The sequence below is a fragment of the Solanum dulcamara genome, chromosome 11 (genome assembly GCF_947179165.1).
Source record: "Solanum dulcamara chromosome 11, daSolDulc1.2, whole genome shotgun sequence".
In the NCBI taxonomy this organism is placed as follows: Eukaryota; Viridiplantae; Streptophyta; class Magnoliopsida; order Solanales; family Solanaceae; genus Solanum; species Solanum dulcamara.
In genome coordinates this window covers 58,174,161-58,196,676 of record NC_077247.1, presented here as the reverse complement: position 1 = coordinate 58,196,676, position 22,516 = coordinate 58,174,161, and the positions used below count along the sequence as shown (strand labels likewise).

At 32.4% G+C, this 22,516-nt stretch overlaps 3 protein-coding genes across 4 annotated transcripts; 1 reads left to right on the top strand and 2 right to left on the bottom strand.

Annotated features, from left to right (window-relative positions):
• Nucleotides 1-1,390: 1,390 nt before the first annotated feature.
• LOC129872751 (uncharacterized) lies at nt 1,391-3,476 on the bottom strand. The gene is made up of 3 exons (XM_055947662.1): nt 3,001-3,476; nt 1,943-2,154; nt 1,391-1,430 (listed from the first exon to the last, which is right to left on the bottom strand). Exons 1-3 carry the CDS (start codon nt 3,241-3,243, stop codon nt 1,391-1,393), a joined length of 495 nt encoding a protein of 164 aa, XP_055803637.1. The 5' UTR covers nt 3,244-3,476.
• A 3,383-nt stretch (nt 3,477-6,859) lies between these two features.
• Nucleotides 6,860-10,106, bottom strand: LOC129873949 (LOB domain-containing protein 36-like). Of its 2 annotated transcripts, XM_055949147.1 has the most exons (4): nt 9,634-10,106; nt 9,450-9,520; nt 7,559-8,545; nt 6,860-7,128 (listed from the first exon to the last, which is right to left on the bottom strand). In XM_055949147.1, the coding sequence occupies exon 3, from the start codon at nt 8,533-8,535 to the stop codon at nt 7,603-7,605; it is 933 nt and encodes a 310-aa protein (XP_055805122.1). In that variant the 5' UTR covers nt 8,536-8,545; nt 9,450-9,520; nt 9,634-10,106; the 3' UTR covers nt 6,860-7,128; nt 7,559-7,602. The 2 variants fall into 2 exon arrangements, with proteins under 2 accessions (XP_055805122.1, XP_055805124.1); XM_055949149.1 differs by lacking the exons at nt 9,450-9,520; nt 9,634-10,106 and adding an exon at nt 9,078-9,384.
• A 7,852-nt stretch (nt 10,107-17,958) lies between these two features.
• Nucleotides 17,959-21,461, top strand: LOC129874781 (uncharacterized). Its single transcript, XM_055950138.1, has 3 exons — nt 17,959-18,415; nt 18,721-18,850; nt 21,039-21,461. The coding sequence occupies exons 1-3, from the start codon at nt 18,026-18,028 to the stop codon at nt 21,245-21,247; spliced, it is 729 nt and encodes a 242-aa protein (XP_055806113.1). The 5' UTR covers nt 17,959-18,025; the 3' UTR covers nt 21,248-21,461.
• Nucleotides 21,462-22,516: the final 1,055 nt, after the last annotated feature.

Below are 22,516 nucleotides of genomic sequence, written 5' to 3'. Positions count from 1 at the left end.
GTGCAAATTTTGTACAGAAGTTATAGGAATAGTCAATCACTGTTGTAAAGAAGACAAGCTATCGTTTTCATCGGTAAGAGTAACAAATCATATTCAACTCCTTACTAGTGCCAATCCGATATTAGTGATGTCACATTCCGGAAAAGCAAACACTTAAACCTGCATATACTTAATTGCAACATTTCAGGGTGCGGTGCCAAATATGCCAGGTACCAAACCTATGAACAATTCCAATAAGGATAGTAGGCTTTTCCTTTGGATTCACAAAATATTATCTGAGATACGATGGGAGTTTCAATAGAAAAGATATCACCGAAATATAGAACAAGAATCGTCTTTTCTTGCTGTTATGAAGTTGACCTATAAACAAGGTAAATTCAATGAGAACGAAAAAATGAGAAATACCGCATAATTGGGCAGAAGACGAATTAAAAAGCGTGCGGGTTGAGAAAGTTGAGACTATAGTTTTCTAGGGATGACTACGGTTCTAGTCATGTACTTGGTTTTTGTGTAGAGTTTTCTCGGGAGGTTTAGTTTTATGTAATTATTCCTTTATGCTAAAAAAAAGTGAACAATTCCAATACTTCCCTCTAGAGATTGATTAAAGTTTGTAAACGAATCTTCCTTTCATGTATATTCCGCAAGAGTATCACCAACTTTGTCAATAGGAAGTAGGAACAACAGAATGTACGGTTGAAGTTTAACTTCTATGCACAAATATAACTCAAATAACTATATATAATAGTGTTTGCTTTCACCTCCTATGATAGCGGGAGTCTGACATAACGTTAAGTAGGCCGGCCCGGTCCAACTTCTTTTGTCAGCGGGAGTATTGGGCCGGGCTGGGTTGGATCCTTAAAGAGGCTGGCTGATCACATAAAAGAATGTAAACTTTACCTAAATCCCATAGTCAAAAAGCTCAATTACAATGTATCCCTCATTTTTCTTAAATTACCCGATTTCCCTTTTTTTTTCAAATTTTTGATACATTACTCACCTTCCTGATACATCAGTTTTTGGGTGTACAATAATTAATGCTTGTGAGTTATTTATGGATAGTAACGTAATTTAAGTTATGATTGATTGTTTCAATCAATTAAAGTGCTAAATAAGGTAAAGAATCCTTTTAAGAATAAAATAGTTATGAAGATCAAGGAAAATTCTAAAAACAGAGCATCAGTGCGAAAAAAATTTCAATCAGAAACATGAGATGTATCAGAATCTGATACATAAACATGATGTATCAGAATCATTATATTTTGATACATGAGAATTTTAATACATAAACAAGATGTATCAGACACATTAAAGGTTGATACGTGAGGTGTTGATACATAGACAAGATGTATCAGAAACATTAAATATTGATACATGATAATCTGATATATAATCAAGATGAATCATATTCATTAAAGCTGATAAATGAGATTCTGATACATAAATAAGATGTGTCAGAATCACTAAATCTTGATACATGAGATGCTGATACATATACAATATCAGAAGAATTCAAGTTTGATAAATTAGAATCTGATACATTAACAGTATGTATCAGAAACAATCAAGTTTGATAAATTAGAATATGATACATTAACAGTATGTATCAGAAGCAGTCAAGTTTTATACATTAGAATATGATACATTAACAATATGTATCAGAAGCAGTCAAGTTTTATACATTAGAATATGATACATTAATAGTATGTATCAGAATCAAGAAGCAGTCAAGTTTGATGCTTGATAATATGATATATAAACTTTCATCTTATATTAGAGTTTCATACATGAGAAAAACTTTAAAGTCTGGTAATTGTACATTCTTCTAATACAAAATTCAAAAAAAAAACTACTCGACGTCCATCGGTTCTCCTTGACTAGAAAATATGAAATCTCTCTTAGATTTTTTAGGATCTTCGGTATCGCTAACATAACCATCCTTGACCTTTCGACAACCAAAATTCCACAACAGTGTGGCATATCTTGAACAGAAGAATTCGGCATGTAGTCTAGTATTTGGAATAGAAATTCCATCCTAAATAACTTTATACCTTCTTCACCTATTGATGATTCAAAATCATCAAGAAAATTAGCCCTATATGCCGTTCCGAATCTCAATGGGTGGGACGGGATCTTCTTGATGACGTATTTCATTTCCTGTATTGGCATGAAAATGGTTAAATACAACTTGAACTTTATACATAAATACGATGTATCATATGCATTAAAATATCTGATCCATGAGATGAGATTCTGATACATACAGAAGATGTATCAGAAATAGTTATATATTATATTCTGATACATAAATGTAGAAGTATCAGAATCATTAAAACTTGAAACATCAAAAAATGACACTTACACATGATGTATTAGAAATGGTAAATCTCCAAAAAATTGCATTTGAAAAAATATTATGTATCTGATACATAAATGTATATGTATCAGAATCATTAAAACTTGAAATAACAAATACTGAGACTTAAAGATAATGTATCAGAAATAGTAATTCTCAAAAAATTGCATTTGAAACAGACACTATGTATCTGATACATAAATGTAGATGTATCAGAATCATTAAACTTGAAATAACAGAAACTGAGACTTAAACATAATGTATCAGAAATAGTAAATCTCAAATAATTGCATTTGAAAATGACATTATGTATCTGATACATAAATGATATGTATCAGCTTCATTAAAACTTGAAACAACATAAAATGACACTTAAACATGATGTATCAGAAATAGTAAATCTCCAAAAAATTACATTTGAAAAAGACATTATGTATCTGATACATAAATGTATATGTATCAGAATCATTAAAAATTAAAATAACAGAAACTGACACTTAAACATGATGTATCAGAAATAGAAAATCTCCAAAAAAAATTCCTTTTAAAAAGACATTATGTATCTGATACATAAATGATATGTATCAGAATCATTAAAACATTCACAAAATTTTCATTCTAAAACAAAAACTTAATTGAACACATACCTTTGGGAGATTAGGGCATGTTGTAACCCCTTCAATCTTGTTGTCTATTTCTTTGGGTGCATGTTTAACTGTAGCTTTCGACTTCAATTTCTCACGTAGCTTATTCATCACTGCTGGATCGTTACGATGTTTGGATCTAACTTCGTCGTAACCTTCCCAAGACGAATCAGAACCAGGAGAAACAAGAATTCGTTGATTTTTATTGGACTGTTTGAGACCATGAACGGATTCCATATGTATCATTGAAGGTATGAGAAACAAAAATAGAAAGATTTACAGAAGAAAGCAAATGATAAAAATTTAGAAGATTTTTCAAAGATTTTCAGAAGAAATCAAAATATACAAATTTTAGGAGAAATCAGATTGAATGAGGATGAAGTAAAATTCCATATAAGGGAAGATTGAAATATACCTTATTTGGAACCTTGAAATTGATTAACAGTTGAAGAATAACAAATTAACTAGAGCAAATTAGGGCAAGGATGAAGGAAGAAGCGGATGTATCAGTGAGGTATAGAGAAAGAAAGGAAAAAGAGGGAATTTGGAAATTTTTTGATGTATATGGGAATAAAAGTAAATATATTAGGGGAATATGTGTAAAAGGGTAATTTACCCTAAAAGAATCAGCCCATGACCTAAAATACGTTTTTACATAATAAAATCACTATCTATCCAATGACAAGTAACAGTTGAATTTTTATTTATAGCACGATCAAGATCAAAAGTAAGTGAAACTCTACATGAAAGATTGGTTAATAACCAATATAAATAATATGCATATTGTCCATGGAGTCTAAAAATATCTGATCTACGAGTACTTCTTGGAATACCGTTAAACATGAGATTATAAATTGATTGTATATAATGAATAAAAACATCAGAAGAAGCAAATGAAAAAGGTAGACAACCCACAACTATCATTTTCGCTATCTCTTCACGGTCTCTCATTTTATTATACGTCCCCATTAATTTTTTGGTCTGTGGATTTATTCTACCTTGAACTAGCCCAGTAGCACCCCCTATTCGTTCTTTCCAACCAGGATGCTCATTGTCTAGATGTCTAGTCAATTGGCTCGTTCCACCTCTATTACCCCCGGTGTTACGCTCGAATTTTTTTTGACACTCTTTACATTGAACTTTAGTTATTCCGGCTATGCGTTCAAAATAATGTCATACTAAACTAGTTTCTTTCTTTCTTTTACAAGTCGTGGAGGAAGATTAACAGTTATAGATTGAGCATTACCTAAATCTACATCAAGATTAGTTGGTGTAACATCCACATCATCATTATTATCTTGTTCTATTTCTACTTCAAATTCATTTGATTCTTCTACACCATAAAAAAGGGCAGCCCGGTGCACTAAAGCTCCCGCTATGCGCATTTTTTTGAAATTCATTTTCATTCATATCATGTGCACATACACCTATTTCTCCAAATTCACTAGGTGGTGCTTTAGGGATACGAGAATAATTTTTACTTGTACTACCTCTACTAGAAACACTTTTTTTCTTACTACCACTATCTCCGTCGGGACACAAATTTTTAATACTTTTACCTATATTTTTTAATCTATCCATTATGCAAATTAAACTAATAAAAATTATAAACACAAAAATTAAATATTTAAATATACTAGAATTAATTTACTAAATAAAAGTAAGAGAAGAAACGATTATACCAAATTACCGGAATCAAACAAAGAATCGTAAAATTGATGAAATGTTGAACACTTGAAAGTTGAAAACTTCCACTTCATGTTGTTAATTGCAAAAAATACTAAAAGATTGATATCACTTTAAGAGTGAATTGAGAGAATTAGATGATTGTTGGTGGAAAAAAATAATTAAATATTGTAGGTATTTATAGAATTTTTTTTTGATTAATTAAATAATTTTTTTTTTAAAAAATAGGCATATATTCAGATTTGGTCATTGGGCCAACGGCTATATAGTCGTTGGGCCCAACAACTCTTTTTGAATCTGGCCGAAAATCTGTAATTTTTGGAAAAAAAAATTCGAACTGGGCCAATGGACCGGTGGGCCTATGCTAGTCCCCTTACCAGACCGGTTTTACTGGTCCGAGGCCAAAAACAGATCGAACTGGACCAATTTTCTTTTGTATTGGGCCGATATTTGATCCGATCTCCCCTGTGCCGAACCCTTAATGAGCCGATCTTTGGGGGCGATTAGGGGGCCAACCGGCTCATTTGATAGGTTTAGTCTGACATTGATCTCTACCTTATATTTTAATGACCAAAAGTTAGTACAACAAGGAGCAATAGCCTACTATGTGAATGCACTCTAACAGGAAATGCTAACCAAGAGGAGGCAATCTTTTAACGAAAATTAAAGTACGTAGCTGCCATGTTTGACTACCTTCACCTAGAATTAATGGTAAGTGAGCTGCTATAATACGTATCTTTCTTGCATCTATGCATTCATGTTTACTAGTGGGCTTTAATGTAACAGGAATGTCTTTGAAGCAGGTTTGTTTTTCTTGTTGGAACTGATAGCCCATCTTCCAAGGTGGTCACATAGTAGATTTACTATATATATATATATATAACAGTAAGTTTTCTTTGTCCTACGAGAGGATTCCTCATGATGTTTCTTGTTAGGTGGTGTTTTGTCAAAAATAAATAACTGAATCATAGAATATACTTTCACTTTGTCACTATATATATCTAAATCCTTAATTTTCTTTGACTTCTCACACACAATCTCTTCAAGGTAATTTCAGACTCAATAATGGTAACTAAATACAATATATATTGAGCTTGTTATGACACTTAACCTTAATTTTTTGAAATGATCTGGCGACGATCTTGTACCACACATTGTGTTTGTATTCTTGAAGACGTTCAATCTCTTTCAAGAAAATCACAGCACGTCAAATCCTAAGAAGGTTCATCGTATGGTTGTCTGGAACTTTGTTATCTACTAAAGAGTTAATCAATATCAACATCATATGTCATTATTCAAAACAACAGTTTGCTAGTTCCCCAAATCAGAATAAGGTAAGGCAGGCTTCCCCGAGGGCTTGAGTAAACCCCTTGTTGGTTAGGTAGGGACCTAGGTGGCCAAATAACTTGGAAAGTCTCCCTCAAACCATAAACATTACCAATAAAATCTCACATCACCTAATAGCACATGACAGGTAGGTACCTAGCCCCTTTTTTCTTCCAAATCTGAAAACGTGGCCATGTGCATGTTATCACCAAAGAAATTCTATCACTATATATTTTTTAGAGATTCCAGTTCTCAATGTTAGCCAAGTATCCCACTTGTGTAACTACTAGTTAATTTACACTAGAATCCATATACATATATTATAAGTCAAATAGCACATGGCCATCAAAGCCATTTCACGAAATCTATGAGCCCAACTGTGATTGAAGTTAAAAAAAATATTCCATAATACTTCTATATTCCATGAAAGCTCTTAAAACTATAAGAGAAACAGTATTAAATTTCAATATACATTAGTAAAGGTTATAAAGAAATCATGGTCAACGATCTAAGATCCCTTGGTGCATGTGAATCTATCTCACAAATTGAATGACTTGGCGCTGATGCATCATGTACTCATAGTATATATAATGCTATCATTCTTTCTGTTGATTATTTATCTAGAATAAAGATAAATGTATTTGAGCCTTTACGTCGACTGCATTGTTTATACTTTAAGCTAACATGTACAGTTTACAGTGTTTCCTTTTCAAATTATATATGTTTTCGATCGAGTGAAATTAATTGAGATTATGCGACTGTACCAGTTATTAAAGAATACAGTTAATTCACACATATAAACTGTACGTATTAACTTTATGTGGAGCTAGGCAGACAAAGTAAGCATCTACAGGTAAAGAAAGACAACACTGTTTTTATATAAGAAATTAATGGCATGTACCTTCAAAACTTCAAAAGGATCTTGATCAATAAAAAAATTTGGAGAAGGAAACAAATCTAAGAAAGACCTTATATATAATACCTAAGAAGTTTAACGTTCAAGTTGAAAATATTCATTCCTCTCTCCGACTACCTCTCATGTCTCTTTGTACATATCATAATCTCTCTTCTTCTATCTGATGTCTCTTTGTACGCTTGTATACCCCACACGTCAACTTGCTGCAGTTAAAAAAAACATACATAAAGAGAGGTTAGAGAAGATATTTGCTTAGTTACTGATATATTACTAAGTGCAAGTATCTATGTCCGGCGAAGAAATGTTGCAACAAAAATTTGAACTCAGAATTTGTTAACTGATGACACTATAAAACATGAAGCTTTCCTCCCAACACAAATTTATGTACGTAGTATATTTTAAAGATACAAACAGAAAATGCAAGAACTAGTACACAAAACTTTATTGGGGGATACTTTGTTCACACTGGTCCAATGCAAACACGAACTATAATTAATAAGTTGCAAAACTTAAAATGCCCGAAAGAGAAATCATCCCAATTAATTCTATAAATGCAAGCCAAACCACAAGGACTTTAGCATATATATATATATATAAAGAAAATGCAAAACATTTAATGACACAGATACTTACCAAGATAAAAAATGTAGAAAAGAATCAGCATGGAACTGAAGACATCAACATGAAGGACCGGCACTCCTTCCTTCCTCATCGCTTGTGGCTCTCTGTTGCTGCCTTGGGGTCTCTGGTGGCTGCGGTTGCTGCTGCTGTTGTTGAGGCTGAAGATGAATCTGTTGGTGATAAGGATGAGAATGCTCCTGTTGGGTCTGCTGCGGCGGAACCAGATTATAAGGATTTTCATAAGTTCCCGCCAGAACCAACGAAGGTGATATGGGTGAACTCATTTGATGAAATCCAGTAGCTGTAACCGAGTCCGTAGAATCGAACCCACTGTTAAACCTGACAACATCTTGTTGTTGAGAAGGCTGTTGTTGTTGTTGCTGCTGCTGTTGCTGCTCATAATTCCTAAGCATCTCCTGTTGCTCCCTTTGTTCCCTTGCAGCCATGGCTGCTATAAATTGTTGAGCTTCCATTGACTGCTGTTGCTGCTGTGGATCACGAATCATCAATTGACCACCATGTGGAACACCTGTTTGCATTCCTGACATTGGGTTCATATTGAAAGGCTCCATGGTACTAGAAGAGGGAGCATTCATATGATGCTGTTGAATAAACCCTGGAGGTTGAAGATTAATCGGTAGCATTGCTGATGGACCAATGTAGGTACTTAATTCCTTTTTAGCGTTCAACAAATCATCCTGAACTTGCTTCATCTTATGTTGAAGTAATGAAATAAGGCCAACACACCCATAGACTGGGTCTCGAAGGCGATACTCAGCCTCATAGGCAAGGGAATTCACTGCATCTTCCCGTTGAGCAGCATTGAGTTCGTTGAGGAGTTTCGCCACATTGCTGCGGCCGAAGACTCTGTGGACATTGACAAATTTCTGCGGCTGATCCGGCGGAAAATAGGGAGCGAAATCACACTCTTGGGTGCATTTTCTGCGTAAGAATTTGCAAGCTGCGCATGGAGAATTGGTCGATGACATCCTTTCGTTCCTAAAAATCATACACATCAATCCCACAAAAGCAGCGATCTCAATAAATGAATACTAATAAATGGAAGAGAATATCTAGGTGTTCGCATTCCAAATATATTTACACACAAATGGAGCATAAATAAATCAGAAATGATTATACACAGAGAAAAAAAATAAAGAAAGGATTTATGGCATTCAACGAAGTTTCATTTTCCGATATTAAAGAAACAGTAAGCCATTAATGGCTTAGCAAATCGAAGCAGACATGGTAAGTTAATAAAATCATATATACAGTAGGACTTTTTCTTTACTTAGTTTAATTCATTGCTATAATAAAAGGAAGTCAGAAAGCGTAAATATAGCAGCTGTAGGGTGATTTAGAATCATATCCAAGTATTGGAACCAATAAAAACCCTACAATAACAACTTATTCACTAAAATTTAAAACAAAAATTTTCAAACCATAGCCAATACAAACAAAAAATGAAAAAAACGAAAGCACCAGGATATAGGTACGAACAGGCTAAACTTGCAGTGATGAAGAAAGATACCAAGTTTCCGAAGGAGACTTGAATGAAAACAAAATTTCACCCTACTCTCGCTTTTCTCTCTCTAACTTGATAAACTTGGAATGCAAGAAATCTATTCTTTTACGGATCTATCTAGATCAATGATATCTCTCTGGGTTGTATCAAATTAAGGACTTTCTTGTATATCAATTTATATCAAAATCACGCACTACTCCCACTGGTTTCTCCTCAGAGAAATCCAAACGCTAAGATCCTTCCTTATCGAACCAATGAAGAAACAAATCAACACAAAATCACAAATCAAAAACAAGTCCAAAAGAGTAAAGAAAAAAAAGAGAGGATTAAAATAGAAGTAGAATACAAACGAAATATGAAATCAGAAAACTCAATCACCTTTCTTATGGTACAAACCCTATTCAGATCACTCTTTAACCTTCTCTCTCCTTCTCTTTAACTCATTTCATCTGCGAATTAACAAGAAAACGGAGTGAACAAAGAATGTCGGCTGGATTTATTTTTTTAAAATAGAAAAAAAAATTGACATAATTTAACCCTATTAAATCACACTAAAAAAAACCTGTCTAGGGTTGGAATTCGAAAGCTCTTTATCCGATCTTTAAGTTTCACAATCCACCAGAAGAACAAGAAATATCAAGAAATGAGAAAACGCAGCTATTTTTTTATAGTTTCATCATCCATAATATGACTGAGAAAGAGAGAGGGGGGGGGGGAGTAAAAAATGAAAGGAAAAAACAAGATTGATGAAATAGAAGTGATTATAAAGCGAAGGATTTTTCAAGAATGGGAGAGTTTATAAATAAATCCATTTACTAGGGTTGAATGATGGATGAGAAACCCCTACACGGCTTCTCGTCTATTCAGGACCGTCGATGGGATAAAATATCCTGTATTGACCGTCCGATTACAACTTATTATTGATTCTGAGTTACCCCTTTGTCCCTGTGCAAATTTCCTGAATAATGAATAAATTCGACTCAGAGTTACCTATTTGTCCCTGTGCAAATTTATTGGATTTCCCAAATTACCCCCTTTCATGATGGATGTGCTTTGAAACACGGCTCCAAGTTTCATTCATTCACAAAAACAGCCCTCGCATTTAAATAGTACCTCTTGTAGGTCTAATTTCTCAAATCTATAATACGATTTCTTTGAAGTTCATTTTTCAAACCATCACTCAATTTACGATTTTTATCTATGACAATCGCTCGAATAATGATAATTATCTCAAAAAGTTACTTCATTTTTTTTATATAACAAAATAGTTATTCAACGATTTTCAATTATCGTAATTTCTGCACATCTCACTCCGTCAATTTAAGTTATATTTCCTATATTATATATTGTTGATGTAAAAGAAAATTGTGATAAATTAAGAAAATTGTGATAAATTTTCTTTTTAACAAAAAACAATTCAAAATGATAAAAGAACGAGTCAATTTAAAAATTAATTAACATAAATAGTTTCTTATTATTAAATTTTTTTGGTTATACGTAGATTAAATGACCAGTTTAGACAGATTGAACTTAATATAATAGTGAGATGCGCTTCTTAGTTTTAATTTCTACTACTTTTAAAATTGAATTGTAATAATCTAGTGTCATTATGCGAGAGTAAGAAGTAGATTAAATCTTAGATTATGAATGCTCTACAACTTAACAATGAATGTTTACACAATTGATATCAGTACTTGAATTTCTATATTAAATTGTTTTATTACCGTATTAATTTTGTTTATCAAGCCCAACAGAATATTAATCAAAATGCTACAATTTTTTTTAAAATAACTTAAATATTTTCATTTTAAATCTTCTTAATAGGCAAAATAGTAACAAAAATGTAAAATTTCTAATTATAATATTGATCTAAAGTTTCTACTCCATCCGTATCAATTTATGTGATATTGTTTGATTTAACATGGAGGTTTAAAAAAATGACTTCTGAAACTTGTGATCTAAAATAAATCATAGATATTTATGTGACTATAAGTTGTCTTATTAAGAATAAAATAAATATTTTTTTTTAAAAAAGGGCAGTCCGGTGCACTAAAGCTCCCGCTATGCGCGGGGTCCGGGGAAGGGCCTGACCACAAGGGTCTATTGTACGCAGCCTTGCCTTGCATTTCTGCCAGAGGCTGTTTTCAAGGCTTGAACCCGTGACCTCCTGGTCACATGGCAGCAACTTTACCAGTTACTCCAAGGCTCCCCTTCAAAATAAATATTTAAAATCACATTATTATTAAATATAGTAATGTGTCATTCATTTTGACATTAACTAAAAAAAATATGTCATACATTAAAACTGAGAAAATGATCTAATTTCTATAGAAGAGCCCTAACTAGGACGATCAAGGGCATTTTGATAAAATTAATTAAAAAAATAATGCTTAAAGTAATTAATCTTACATTATGCAAAGAGTGTATGAGATATCCTAAAAAGCCAATCCAAGTTCTAAAATATTCTAATGGCCATACAATGAAAAGGTAAAAAAAATAATCAGATGTACATCTAAAAATGTGGTGCTGAATTACCCCTAAACTTAAGCACATTTTATTTAATGAATACTTGAATTATGAAAAGCCTTAATTATCATTCAAACATGAATTTTTGAAAATTTCCTTCCTCTCTTCGATCAAATTATGAGAAGACTTAATTATTTCTTCAAATATAAACTTTTAATACTATTTACCCCTAATATGTCATAGCACACAAAAACCATTCAATTTATGTGACTCTTTGTCTTTTTTTTTCCATCACAAAAAAAAGACATATTTATATATTTAGTAAAAATTTAATCTCCTTTCCTATAAAAGTACTTATTAACTACATATCATTCTACATGGGGAAATAAATAAATAAAAATTATATATGCAAGATTTTTTTTATTAAGATATATTATATTCTGAACTTTATGTTTGTGTTTCTTGGTTCTAATAGTTTCTACTCATGAGCAATAAATTTGAAATATTGATTCTTGAGATAGTAACACACAATGACTTATAATTATTGTATAATTTAATCTAACAAATACATTAACTTCGATTCCAAATAAATTTATGTCATTATGTAATAGTAAAAAATAATTAAATGTTATTTCACAAGAGATTCACAACATACAAGGACGGCTCAAGCATCTCAGTGGTCTAAAGTCAAAAATGAATCGGAGGCCTTAAATTTTTATTTTTTAAAATAAATTTATTGAAAGTCTATTCTTCTAGCTTTTTAAGAGGTAGAATTGATAAAATATTGGAAATTATTTTCGAGATAACATATTTCTTTTCTTTCTTTTTAATGAAAATATTTACTTTTTTCTTCAAATTGAACTCAATCTGTTTTAATCATTTGACGGATTTTGACTTGATACAAAATTTTAAAAAAAGTAAAGAAGATTTTCAAAACTTATGTTCCTAAATTAAAGATATGTATTATACACCAAAATGTCATTTAATTTTGTGGTCTTAAATATGTAATATGAAAAGTTAAAATTAAAAAAAAATGACAAAAAAGAAAGAAACGCTCTTTTTGAAACGACTAAAAAAAGTAAGACAAACAAATTCAAATGATGCGGAATTTTTTTTTAAAAAAATCAACACAATAATTTTATTATTAATAAAAATGAGGCCCCTCAAATTTTGAAGCCTATGGCGGATGGGTTATCGTTAAAGGCATCAAGCCGGCCCTGATAACATAAAAGTGTATGTTTCAATAATTAGTGCCAACATTAATTGAGAATGTTTTTGATTAAATTTTATTTCAATAATTTATTTATACTAAAAATTTGATTGAAATAATCAAAATATAGGTTAAATTTTATAATAATATTTTTTTGTCAACAATTATTTTTTAAATACGTAAAATAATAGGAGATATTGGGCGATTTTACCGACCTTAAATTATCTAGTGGTTAAAATATAGATTAAAATGTCATCAAGGTTAAAATAGGAAAAATAACTTTGAGCTCCTGTTGTTACCTTTTGCATCAATTGTGTCAATGAATTAAGTAGGACCTAATATTTCTTTTTTTCATAAGTAGGGAACTAATATACGTTGGTGTTTGGGGAGACAAAAAAAGGAAGGAAAGGATTGAGTTGTGAGTGCACGAGGCAACGAACCATCCATCCTTGGGAATTGATCAATTTATTATTGCTCGGTTCACTTTTACTTTGTCATATTTAGAATTAATTTATACATTGAAAATAATAATAATTTAAATAATAAGTAATTGACGTTAAAGATACAACAACAACAAGCCCAGTATAGTCCCATCATGTGGGTCTGGGGAGGGTAAATTGTATGCAGACCTAACCCCACCTTGAATGGTAGGGCGGCTATTTTCGAAATACCCTCGGCTTAAGAGAGAAGAACAAGAGAGGAGAAACAAGGAAAACAAGACATAGGTCAGTAGAGCCAAGCATATCAAAAACAATATAAAAATATGAATAATGAGAGTGTGAAAGTCAGGGTAGGAAAAACATAAAAAAAAATTGTCTTTTATTTTCTTGATAAGTTAAGAGTGACTAGTTAAAGTGATTTTTTTTAAAATAGTGGACAAATAAAAGTGAATATAGAAAGTATAATGTAATTTATTAAATTAATTAATAATAAATTGAAGCATTTGTCCCCTTTTTTTTCTAGATAATTGTTTCACGTTTTATGGACCATTATATTAAAAGTATTGCCACACCTGTAAAATTGTAAGACCATGTATGGAGGATGACGTCTACCTAGTGTCGAAAGTCGCTTTTAAGCCCAAGTGCAACCAAACTAGCAGGAAATGAAAGCAGAAATGGATCTGTGTCACTGTCTTCATCCCATCTCGTGAGGGGATCTTTGATGCGGCATTACCGGTGTCGGATAGGAAAAAAACCTGAATGGCTTTTTTAGGGCCAATTCCATCAATTTCTAAGGTAGCGAAATTTCTTGTTGGATAAGTTTCGACCTGTACAAAAGGAGTAATGATCTGAACATTATCTAGGAGAGAGGCTCAATGAAATAGACATGTTTGTAAAGATGCAGAGACACCACTAAACAGCTAGAATTCTAACCTTGTGTTAAGAACTATGGGTCAAGGGACCATCTCAAAACACTTAATAACAATTATTAAAATAATTATTTGACCAAATTACTCTAATCTACTTATAGGAAAATGTACATAAGCATAGCATTTTTTTAGAATATTTCTTTGGACCACAATTTAAAGGTTTAAAGAATTGCTTATTGTGGACTAGGGAAAGAACAAAAATTGTATCCTCTATATTATCTGATTTTTTTTTTTTAACAGTAATTATGTGTATATGCTTTAAGTCATTGAGTATTTCATTAAATGGTCACTGAGAATGAGGGCAAAATTTAAAGTATAGGCGAGAGGTGGCAGCGTGTTGGTGAGCAATTGCGTGCAGTACTCTCCCTATTCCACTAAATACATGCTCCTCCTCTTTTGTCCTTTGCAGTAGCAGTTACAGGGTACATTTCTGAATCACCAATTTGGGTAGCGGTGAGGAGGACCGTTTCATTTTTAATCAGACGTATCAGATTTGAGCCTTGAGTATGTAGATAATTATGTTGGGAGTGCCATCTTCAAATGTGCGATTCAAAATTTAGTCAAGATATTATACACTCTCTGAATATGAGGTAAAAAAAAGGTACATTTCTGAATCACTCTATGGACTTCACAATCTCTGAGCAATTTACCCATTTTTCACTGACTCCCTTTATAATTTGTCTTACTTACATAGTACTTCTTTTTCTTTCTTCCTTTATTTTTCATGCACACGTATATATCCGGCTACCGATATCATTGTCATCCCAAAAAGGGTGTATATAGTATCTGACCTTAATTCTCTTTTCTTAAAGAAATTATTTTTTTACTTTGTAGTAATTGACATGTTTCTATTTGGAAAATCAACTTAATTAATTTCCTTTTTATTCATTTTTTTTTCAAAATAACTTTCCGGGGGTGGTATAGTTGGTCACTTGGTTGGAGAGAAAACAAATTCTTCCTGTTTTATTTTAAGCATTCTGTATTCAGAGTACAGTGGCCAAAAAAGATTTCATTTTGAAGATTCAAAATTGATGAAAAATTCTAATCACATATAAAAACTTGTCGTATCTATATGATGAAGGCCTTTTATAATTTCCAATTTTGTACTGTCACTGTCACATATGGAACAATACTTCAATTTGACATTAATATATACTGTTGCCAAAATAAACTCATTCTAGTTAATTAGCACTACGGTTACCTGGATGTTCACCCCAATTACTTTGACAAAAAATTACATTATATATATAAGATAGTATTTTTATTTTTATGTGTATATAGATTTTGAATTTCTTAAACTCAAGAATAGAAGTTGAACTAGTTGTATAGAGATTTCAAAATGCACATTGAAATTTTAAGTTTAAACTCCATGCAATATATTTTTATTAAATAAACTTCTTTAGTGAAAATTCTAAATCCTTCACTGCCTAGTTCTACTAGCAACTCCTACACCTTCTCTGCTTTTCTCCCTTGCATTAGAGGCAACAAGGACAACTATTTCTACGAAGTACAAACCCATGCATCACAAGATGATTTTTTTTTGTTTTCTATTTAGTGTTCGGTATTCACATTGGAGTCCGACTAAATCTGGATTCGACATTGAGGGTAAAGCGCTACCCAACAAACTCACCCCGTACCAAAGGGACTCGAACTTGAGACCTCTGATTAAGGACGAAAAAATACTTACCACTCCATTACGACCCTTATTGGTACAACAAGTATTATTTATATTTGTTTACTATAACAGTGTTAGATCATTTACTGATCCCAAAAAGTAAAAGCCTATCTATGTAGTATTATTATAATATAATCCAACACAAATGTGAGGGCAAACATCCTCTATCCCTTCAAAATTAAATTTAGAGCAGTTGGCAACGAAAACGAGAAGCTATAGCTATAGCTAGTTGCTAATTGCTTTATGTATGGGGGACAGATAGAGACGAGGGATGAGCAGATTGAACATATAAATATATAGTTGATGTGAAGTTTCGTTGATAATATCAATCAATATATAAAAGATATTGCAGTGAATGAATGAATGTGCAGGTTGGTTCAAAATATACTTGAATCATTTTTATCATCGGTTAATATTTCATGTACTTATTGATAGTACTCCATCTTTTCCTTATTATTACTGTTGTCTACAGGAACACGTTGGATCATGTCTGTACATATAACATATGAGTTTAATCGATGGATATGTCATGATAAGTCACGCTTCAGCTTTTTAGCTGCGAGGCATTAGAATTACATATACAAATGTATTCACACTTGATTTTTGCATCCAATATATAATTGTTGACTATGTGTCTCATGCATATGAACTGTTTCCTTGTTTTATTTTATTTTTAAAATGTAATACTTAAATGTTAAATTATTAAAAAATTATATTATGTATAATATTTACATTTCAGGTAGAAAGGTAATAATGAATTAATTTCGTTCAGCCATCTCAAAAAATAATCATCCTAATTTATAATTTTTAAAGTAGTTTGTTATTGGAGTTAAAAGCATAACAATTTTAAAATATTAAAGTTTATGACATATTAATGATTGCGTAAAGTGAAAAAAAGTGATCTTTATTGTTTTGTAACTCAGTACCTACGGTTTCAAAAAACTTCGCACTATCATATTACCTGAAATATAATTACAAGACTGTAAAAAAACAAGAGAGAGGAATTGATCACAACAATAAAATGCTTTTATTAACCCTTGCATTGATATATCACTAGAGAGTTTTGGTTACTGTTTAGTTAATGTTTGTACTATGTATGCTAGTAGTTCTTTTTGTTGATACAGTAAAAGTAGAAGCTTGTCCATGCATGGCAGTGTTACGTTATAATATGTGGGCAAATATCCAGTAAAATCCCCATTAATTTGCGGGATAAAAAGTTAATGCATGCAGATGCTTTTGAAGTAGTTGGCAACGAAAATAAAAGTGCTATGAATGACAGATCAAACGAGGTCTATTTGCTAGGTTGATGTGAAGTTTCATTGAAAATGTCAATCATTCTAAAAAATTATATTTAATTTGTTTGATCTATTTTAATTTAATAATAAATTTTAAAAAATAAAAGTATCTTTTAAATCTTGAAATCTTAAATTAAAGATATATCAAAATTTTCTTTAATCTTATAGCCTTAAATTTTTCATGTGTAAAGTTAAAATTAAAAAATTGCTAAAAACAAAAACAGTCATTTTTTAAAGAACTATAAATAAAAGTATATCAAATAAATTAAATCGATAGCTTTTTGGTGAATGTATGTAAATACGATTAAACCATTCTATGCTAATACTACGATCGTGCAAGATTGTTTTTTATTTTCAAAGATGAAAAAGGGACCTAAAATGAATGGTTACCTAATCATCAAAGCTTGAACGGATTAAAAGAATTACACATTTATGTGCTAGCATTTCTAACATAAATGATACATTTTGTCATTTAAATGAGTTGATATTTAATTTATGTCCTTTAGCAATTGAATTTAAGTCTAGTGGAGCATAAGTTCTTTAGAAACTGAAATTATATTCAGACATGACTTATGAAATGTTATGGTACAAAAATATAAATTTAAACCCCACGGAAATGTTATTTTTGATAGGAGAGACGTAAATTAAAGAGCAGCAAAGATTAAGGCCTAAAGTGAAAATAATCCCATTTCTAAACCCGAGCTAATTTGGTTTCATCTAGTGGGCTATGCTCGGTCTGATGCAAGGGCTCCAGTTCTGGGTTTCCCTATGTATTTAGTAGGCCCAAGTAGATGCCATAGTCCATTATCACTACACAATGGGCTTAGAAAAAGCCCATTAAAAGCCCAGAAAGCTTAAACCCTCCAAATGGTATGCAGTAGTAGAACCCTAAACCCGAATTTCCCCAAGGGAACTTACCCATCTTTCACAGGGAAGAACATGTCGAAATTGTGGCGTGCGGTGGCAACCACCGCCGGAGGTCTGAGGTCGACGGAGGTGACTAGCAGGAGATCGTATTTTACAATCCAAGCGATCCCTAGGGAGGCTAGCGGAAGCAGAGTTTCCAGTAGGGACCGAGCCCAAGGTCGTATTCCGGCGGTCGTCTTCTCACAGAACTACGTCCAGTCAAAACCTAACGATACAAATTCCATTGTCGCTGCAAGTTCTGTTTCTAGAAAGTTCCTCCTTACCACTGAAAGGAAGCAGATTAAAACGATCATTGATTCGGTTGATCTCCCTTTCTTCTATTCGACAACCTTCCCAATTCAGATTCGAGCCGGTTCGGGCTCGTCAACTTTACTGGAGTCTGGAAAAGTACTTCCCATTAAGGCAAGTGATTCTTCTTCCTGTGTATTCTATTATTGTTCTAGTGTTACAATGACTGTATTTGTCAGTATACAGAGCTTAAGATACTAGTGATGTGAAAATATTATAGAACGGTTAAAGAATTAGTTTGACAGAAGAAAAGTATGTTTAAGGTTTACATTTAAACAGATTAATAAATTCAAATTAGAAAGTTGTATAAAATAGAATTATATCAAACATTTTAGACAGTTGCAAATGGATTTAGTGTCATCGGAATTGTATTTAGTGTTAGTTTAAGCTCATGTTTTCTTTCTGTTTATTTGGTATAGATTCATAAGGATGAAGAGACTGGGAAGATATTGAATTTGGTCTTTGTATGGGCAGAAGATGGAACAAAATTAAGGGTCGACGTGCCTGTTGTGTTCAAAGGGGAGCACGAGTGCCCTGGTCTCAAGAAAGGTAAAGGCTTTTCTTCTTCTTTTTGTCTTTCCATTAAAGGAGAAGTAGTTTACTATTAAAATACAATAGCTTCAACATAGGCCGACCTGGGAGATGTACTGCTCACATAACATTCTATGCATTTTATTACTTACATCTTTTCCATTGCTGGCTGAGTTTCCTCTTGAATGTGTGAAATGACAAATTTTCTGAGTGATTTCTGTTAATTAGTTGTGGTTCTGAAATTAAACACAGAAATATGATTAGTGACTTATAAATTATAGCCATGCATACCTTTGACAGGAAACTATTGTCAGAAACACCATATAGGCTGATTTGAACTTTCAATGCCAGAAAGTCCAAATACTTAAAATTCCTATTTCCTTTTCTGACCAACAAAGATCATTTGAAAGAGAACCCTCAGGGGTTGGCCTGGTGGCAATTGACTTGAGCCTTGGGGTTTGCTCCCTTTCAAGGTCTCAAGTTCGAAACCCACTGAGTGCAAACAATTTCTGAGGACCATCGGACTGGGTAAAACCTGAATTAACCGTGGTGCACTTGCTTGAAAATCCTTGCCGAGGGACTGTGCACCCCAGGGATTAGTCGGGGCTCTAAGAGACTCGGACACCCGGTGCAAATCAAAAAAAAAAAGATCATTTGAAAGAGAGGAGGTTTTCTATTTTCTTTATTAATACCCTTGTGAGGTGATATAACCGTACTGAGAATACTCATGTAAACTTTGGAATTTATTTACTCTGCAACATCATGGTATATATGCCATCTTGAAGGGTATCAAGGAGAATACTTTTTATTGCTGCAAAATCCGCGAGTTATTTATTCTACATTTGCATGGCATCTGTAAATAAGTACTACTTCCTTTACCCAGTTCTCTGGATTATCCTTCCAACACTATCTTACTCTCAGGAAACTGATTGAAGCTGCTTAGTGAGGAGACTCCACATATCAATATTACATGATCCAATATTCAAGAGAATCCCTTCCCAGCCCTTGTTATTATACTCAGCCTTTATATTACGGAAGGAAAAATACTCTAGGAGCATACATTTGGTAACACCAGCTAGCTGCAAGTTAAGAAATAAGATATTTTAACCTATACTGTAAGTCTGTAACATATCATCGTGGACTTGGTATCCTTAGATTCAGTGAATCTATCAACTTATCGGCTCAATATGCAAATTCATGTCTAGCATTATCTGAAAATTAAACTAAGTACCTTTGGGTGATAAAATACTGCTTTCAATGGAGATCTCCCTCTCAAGAACATTTTTGTGAGAATTCCGTCTTGAACCTAGGCTAATGTCTCTTTGTGCCTTCTTAGATATATGCTTTGAGTAAATGGTGATTGAAAAGATTTATATCGGCCTCCGTCTGTCCTAGATTCCAGCCTATTATTTTTGCTTGTCAAATTAGTTCAGGCAAACTTTCATTTAATCTTGAGATTTGAACTGCATTAAACATCTTGAAACAATTAACTTAAATAACGAAAGAAGAAGAAGGTCTAGGCTCTGCAAATTTATCACTTTTCTGTCTTTGTCTATTCTGAATTCCAGTACCAGCACTAGTAAGCTCCTGTTTTTGTATCTTTAGAACATAATAAGAGGAACTAATATTTCAAGAAGAGTTTTCAAGTAGTTCACTTAAGATGCTGTGAAGCCTGATACTTCTTCTAATGGAACTCCATGATAAACTAAATTTCGTTTAAAGTGTACACTATGATTGGTCACAAAAGCCCTTTTGTCTATGCTTCAGAAAAAAAGCCTTCTAATATTAGCACACGGAAGGGTTATCTTGTTTAATGGGATTAATTCTGTTCAAATTATGTGAAGTAATGCCTTCTTAAGTTGAATAAAAATAGTGGCTACTCTTTTTTATTAAGAAAAAGTGTCAGTTTGTTGTCTAGACATCTTAAACTAATGGCAATTCTTTATCAGAAATCTTGTGGTAGCATCATTTTCAAGTTTCCTTGGCATGCTTATTTGTTATCTTGTCAAGTGTTAGAAATGTTAATGGAAAGAAAGCTTTAATGCATAGATTGGCTTGGAGTAATCTCACTACTGCTGATTGATGTGCTTTGAAACAGCGTTGTTGCTTCCTTTGCAATTAATTGTTCCATGAGATTATCCAACATGCAAATATTTGTTTTAAAATATTCAACGAAAATGATTTTTAGCTTTTTATATGAAAGCAGGTGGTTATCTAAACAAGATCAGACCTACCCTAAAGTTCTTGTGCCCAGCCGAGCATGTACCTCAAAAACTTGAGGTCGACGTAAGTCAGCTAGATGTTGAAGACAAAGTATACCTGCATGATATCGATGTTCATCCAACTTGGAAGCTCTTAAGCAAGAACGAGGCCATCCCTGTTTGTAAGGTTAAGGCAACACCAGTTGATAGGTAATTTTACAACGGCTAGATGCATCTGAAGTCCATTAGTTCAACATTGTTTTTTCTAATTTGACCAGGCTCCGTAGTGGTGTATAAGGACACGGTCAAAAGACATTAGAAGCTTTTGTTATACTGTAGTAGTAAAGTTGCTACTTTGGGACTTGTTCTAGAATAATAAACTTGTGCATTAATGAGTAAATGGAAGATGCAACTGCATTCTTTTCAAAGCTTTTAGGAATGCACACAAAGGCTGAGCTTGGGTCACCTGTGGATGCGTCATGAAAGCAATTTATTTTTAAGTAGGAATGGTGCTCGAGGATATTTTTTTAAAATTGATAGATGATTGTACTATATTGAAATTTGATAATCTTATATGACTTGTTCTAAGTAGTCAAATTTAACCTGGCTACTGACAAGTTTCAAGCTTTGATGCATAGCTGTCAAAAGAAAAGAAAAGAAAAAAATTTGATGCATAGAAATGAACAGGTCAAGGGAGGGAGAGGACAGTTGGTCAGCAAAAGCATCTTAACAGTAGGAAAATAAAGTTCCATAAATAAGGGTTAATTATATCCACAGCCCTTACCTTCAGCCTCATCTTTGAGTCGAGACTCAAAATCATCCTTAACATTTTATTCAGAATAAAATAAGGTGTTTTTTTTCTTCTCATGGAGTTATTATTACTATTAAATATATATAAAAAGACGATTGAACATTCTATACATAAAATTGTGGACAAAATTTTAAAAAATAGGCAATAGTTTGAGGGAGGGTCAAAAGTGCACTAATATTGCAAATATGAGGGACTATTAGTGCTTCATGTGAAAATTCAAGGATGACTTTGAATCTTAATTCAAATATAAGGGAGGTTTTTCTCCTCATCGTGTTTGCTTTTATATATGCGTGATCTTGATATATTAATATTTTATGTCTATCTACAATAACATTACATTCGGTGCAAATTGGAGGTTGGGAGATAGAATGTACTCTAGTATTAAAGTGGGGTTTGGGAGAATAGAATGTACTTCTTCTATTCATTTTTACTTTCAACATATTAAGAAAAGACTATAATTATTCTTTTCAAGTTTACCCTAGCATTAATTGCTTATTTTTCAAAATATTTTAAAGACCTAATACCAAACATCAATCATTATGAGTATTAAGGTAAATCTTAATATTAATTATTATTTTTAAAGGATATACAAAATCCAAAATGGACAAGTAAAAGTGAACGAAAAATGTATCATGTATGCAAATCTTATGCTTTTCTTGGGCATGAAAGAAT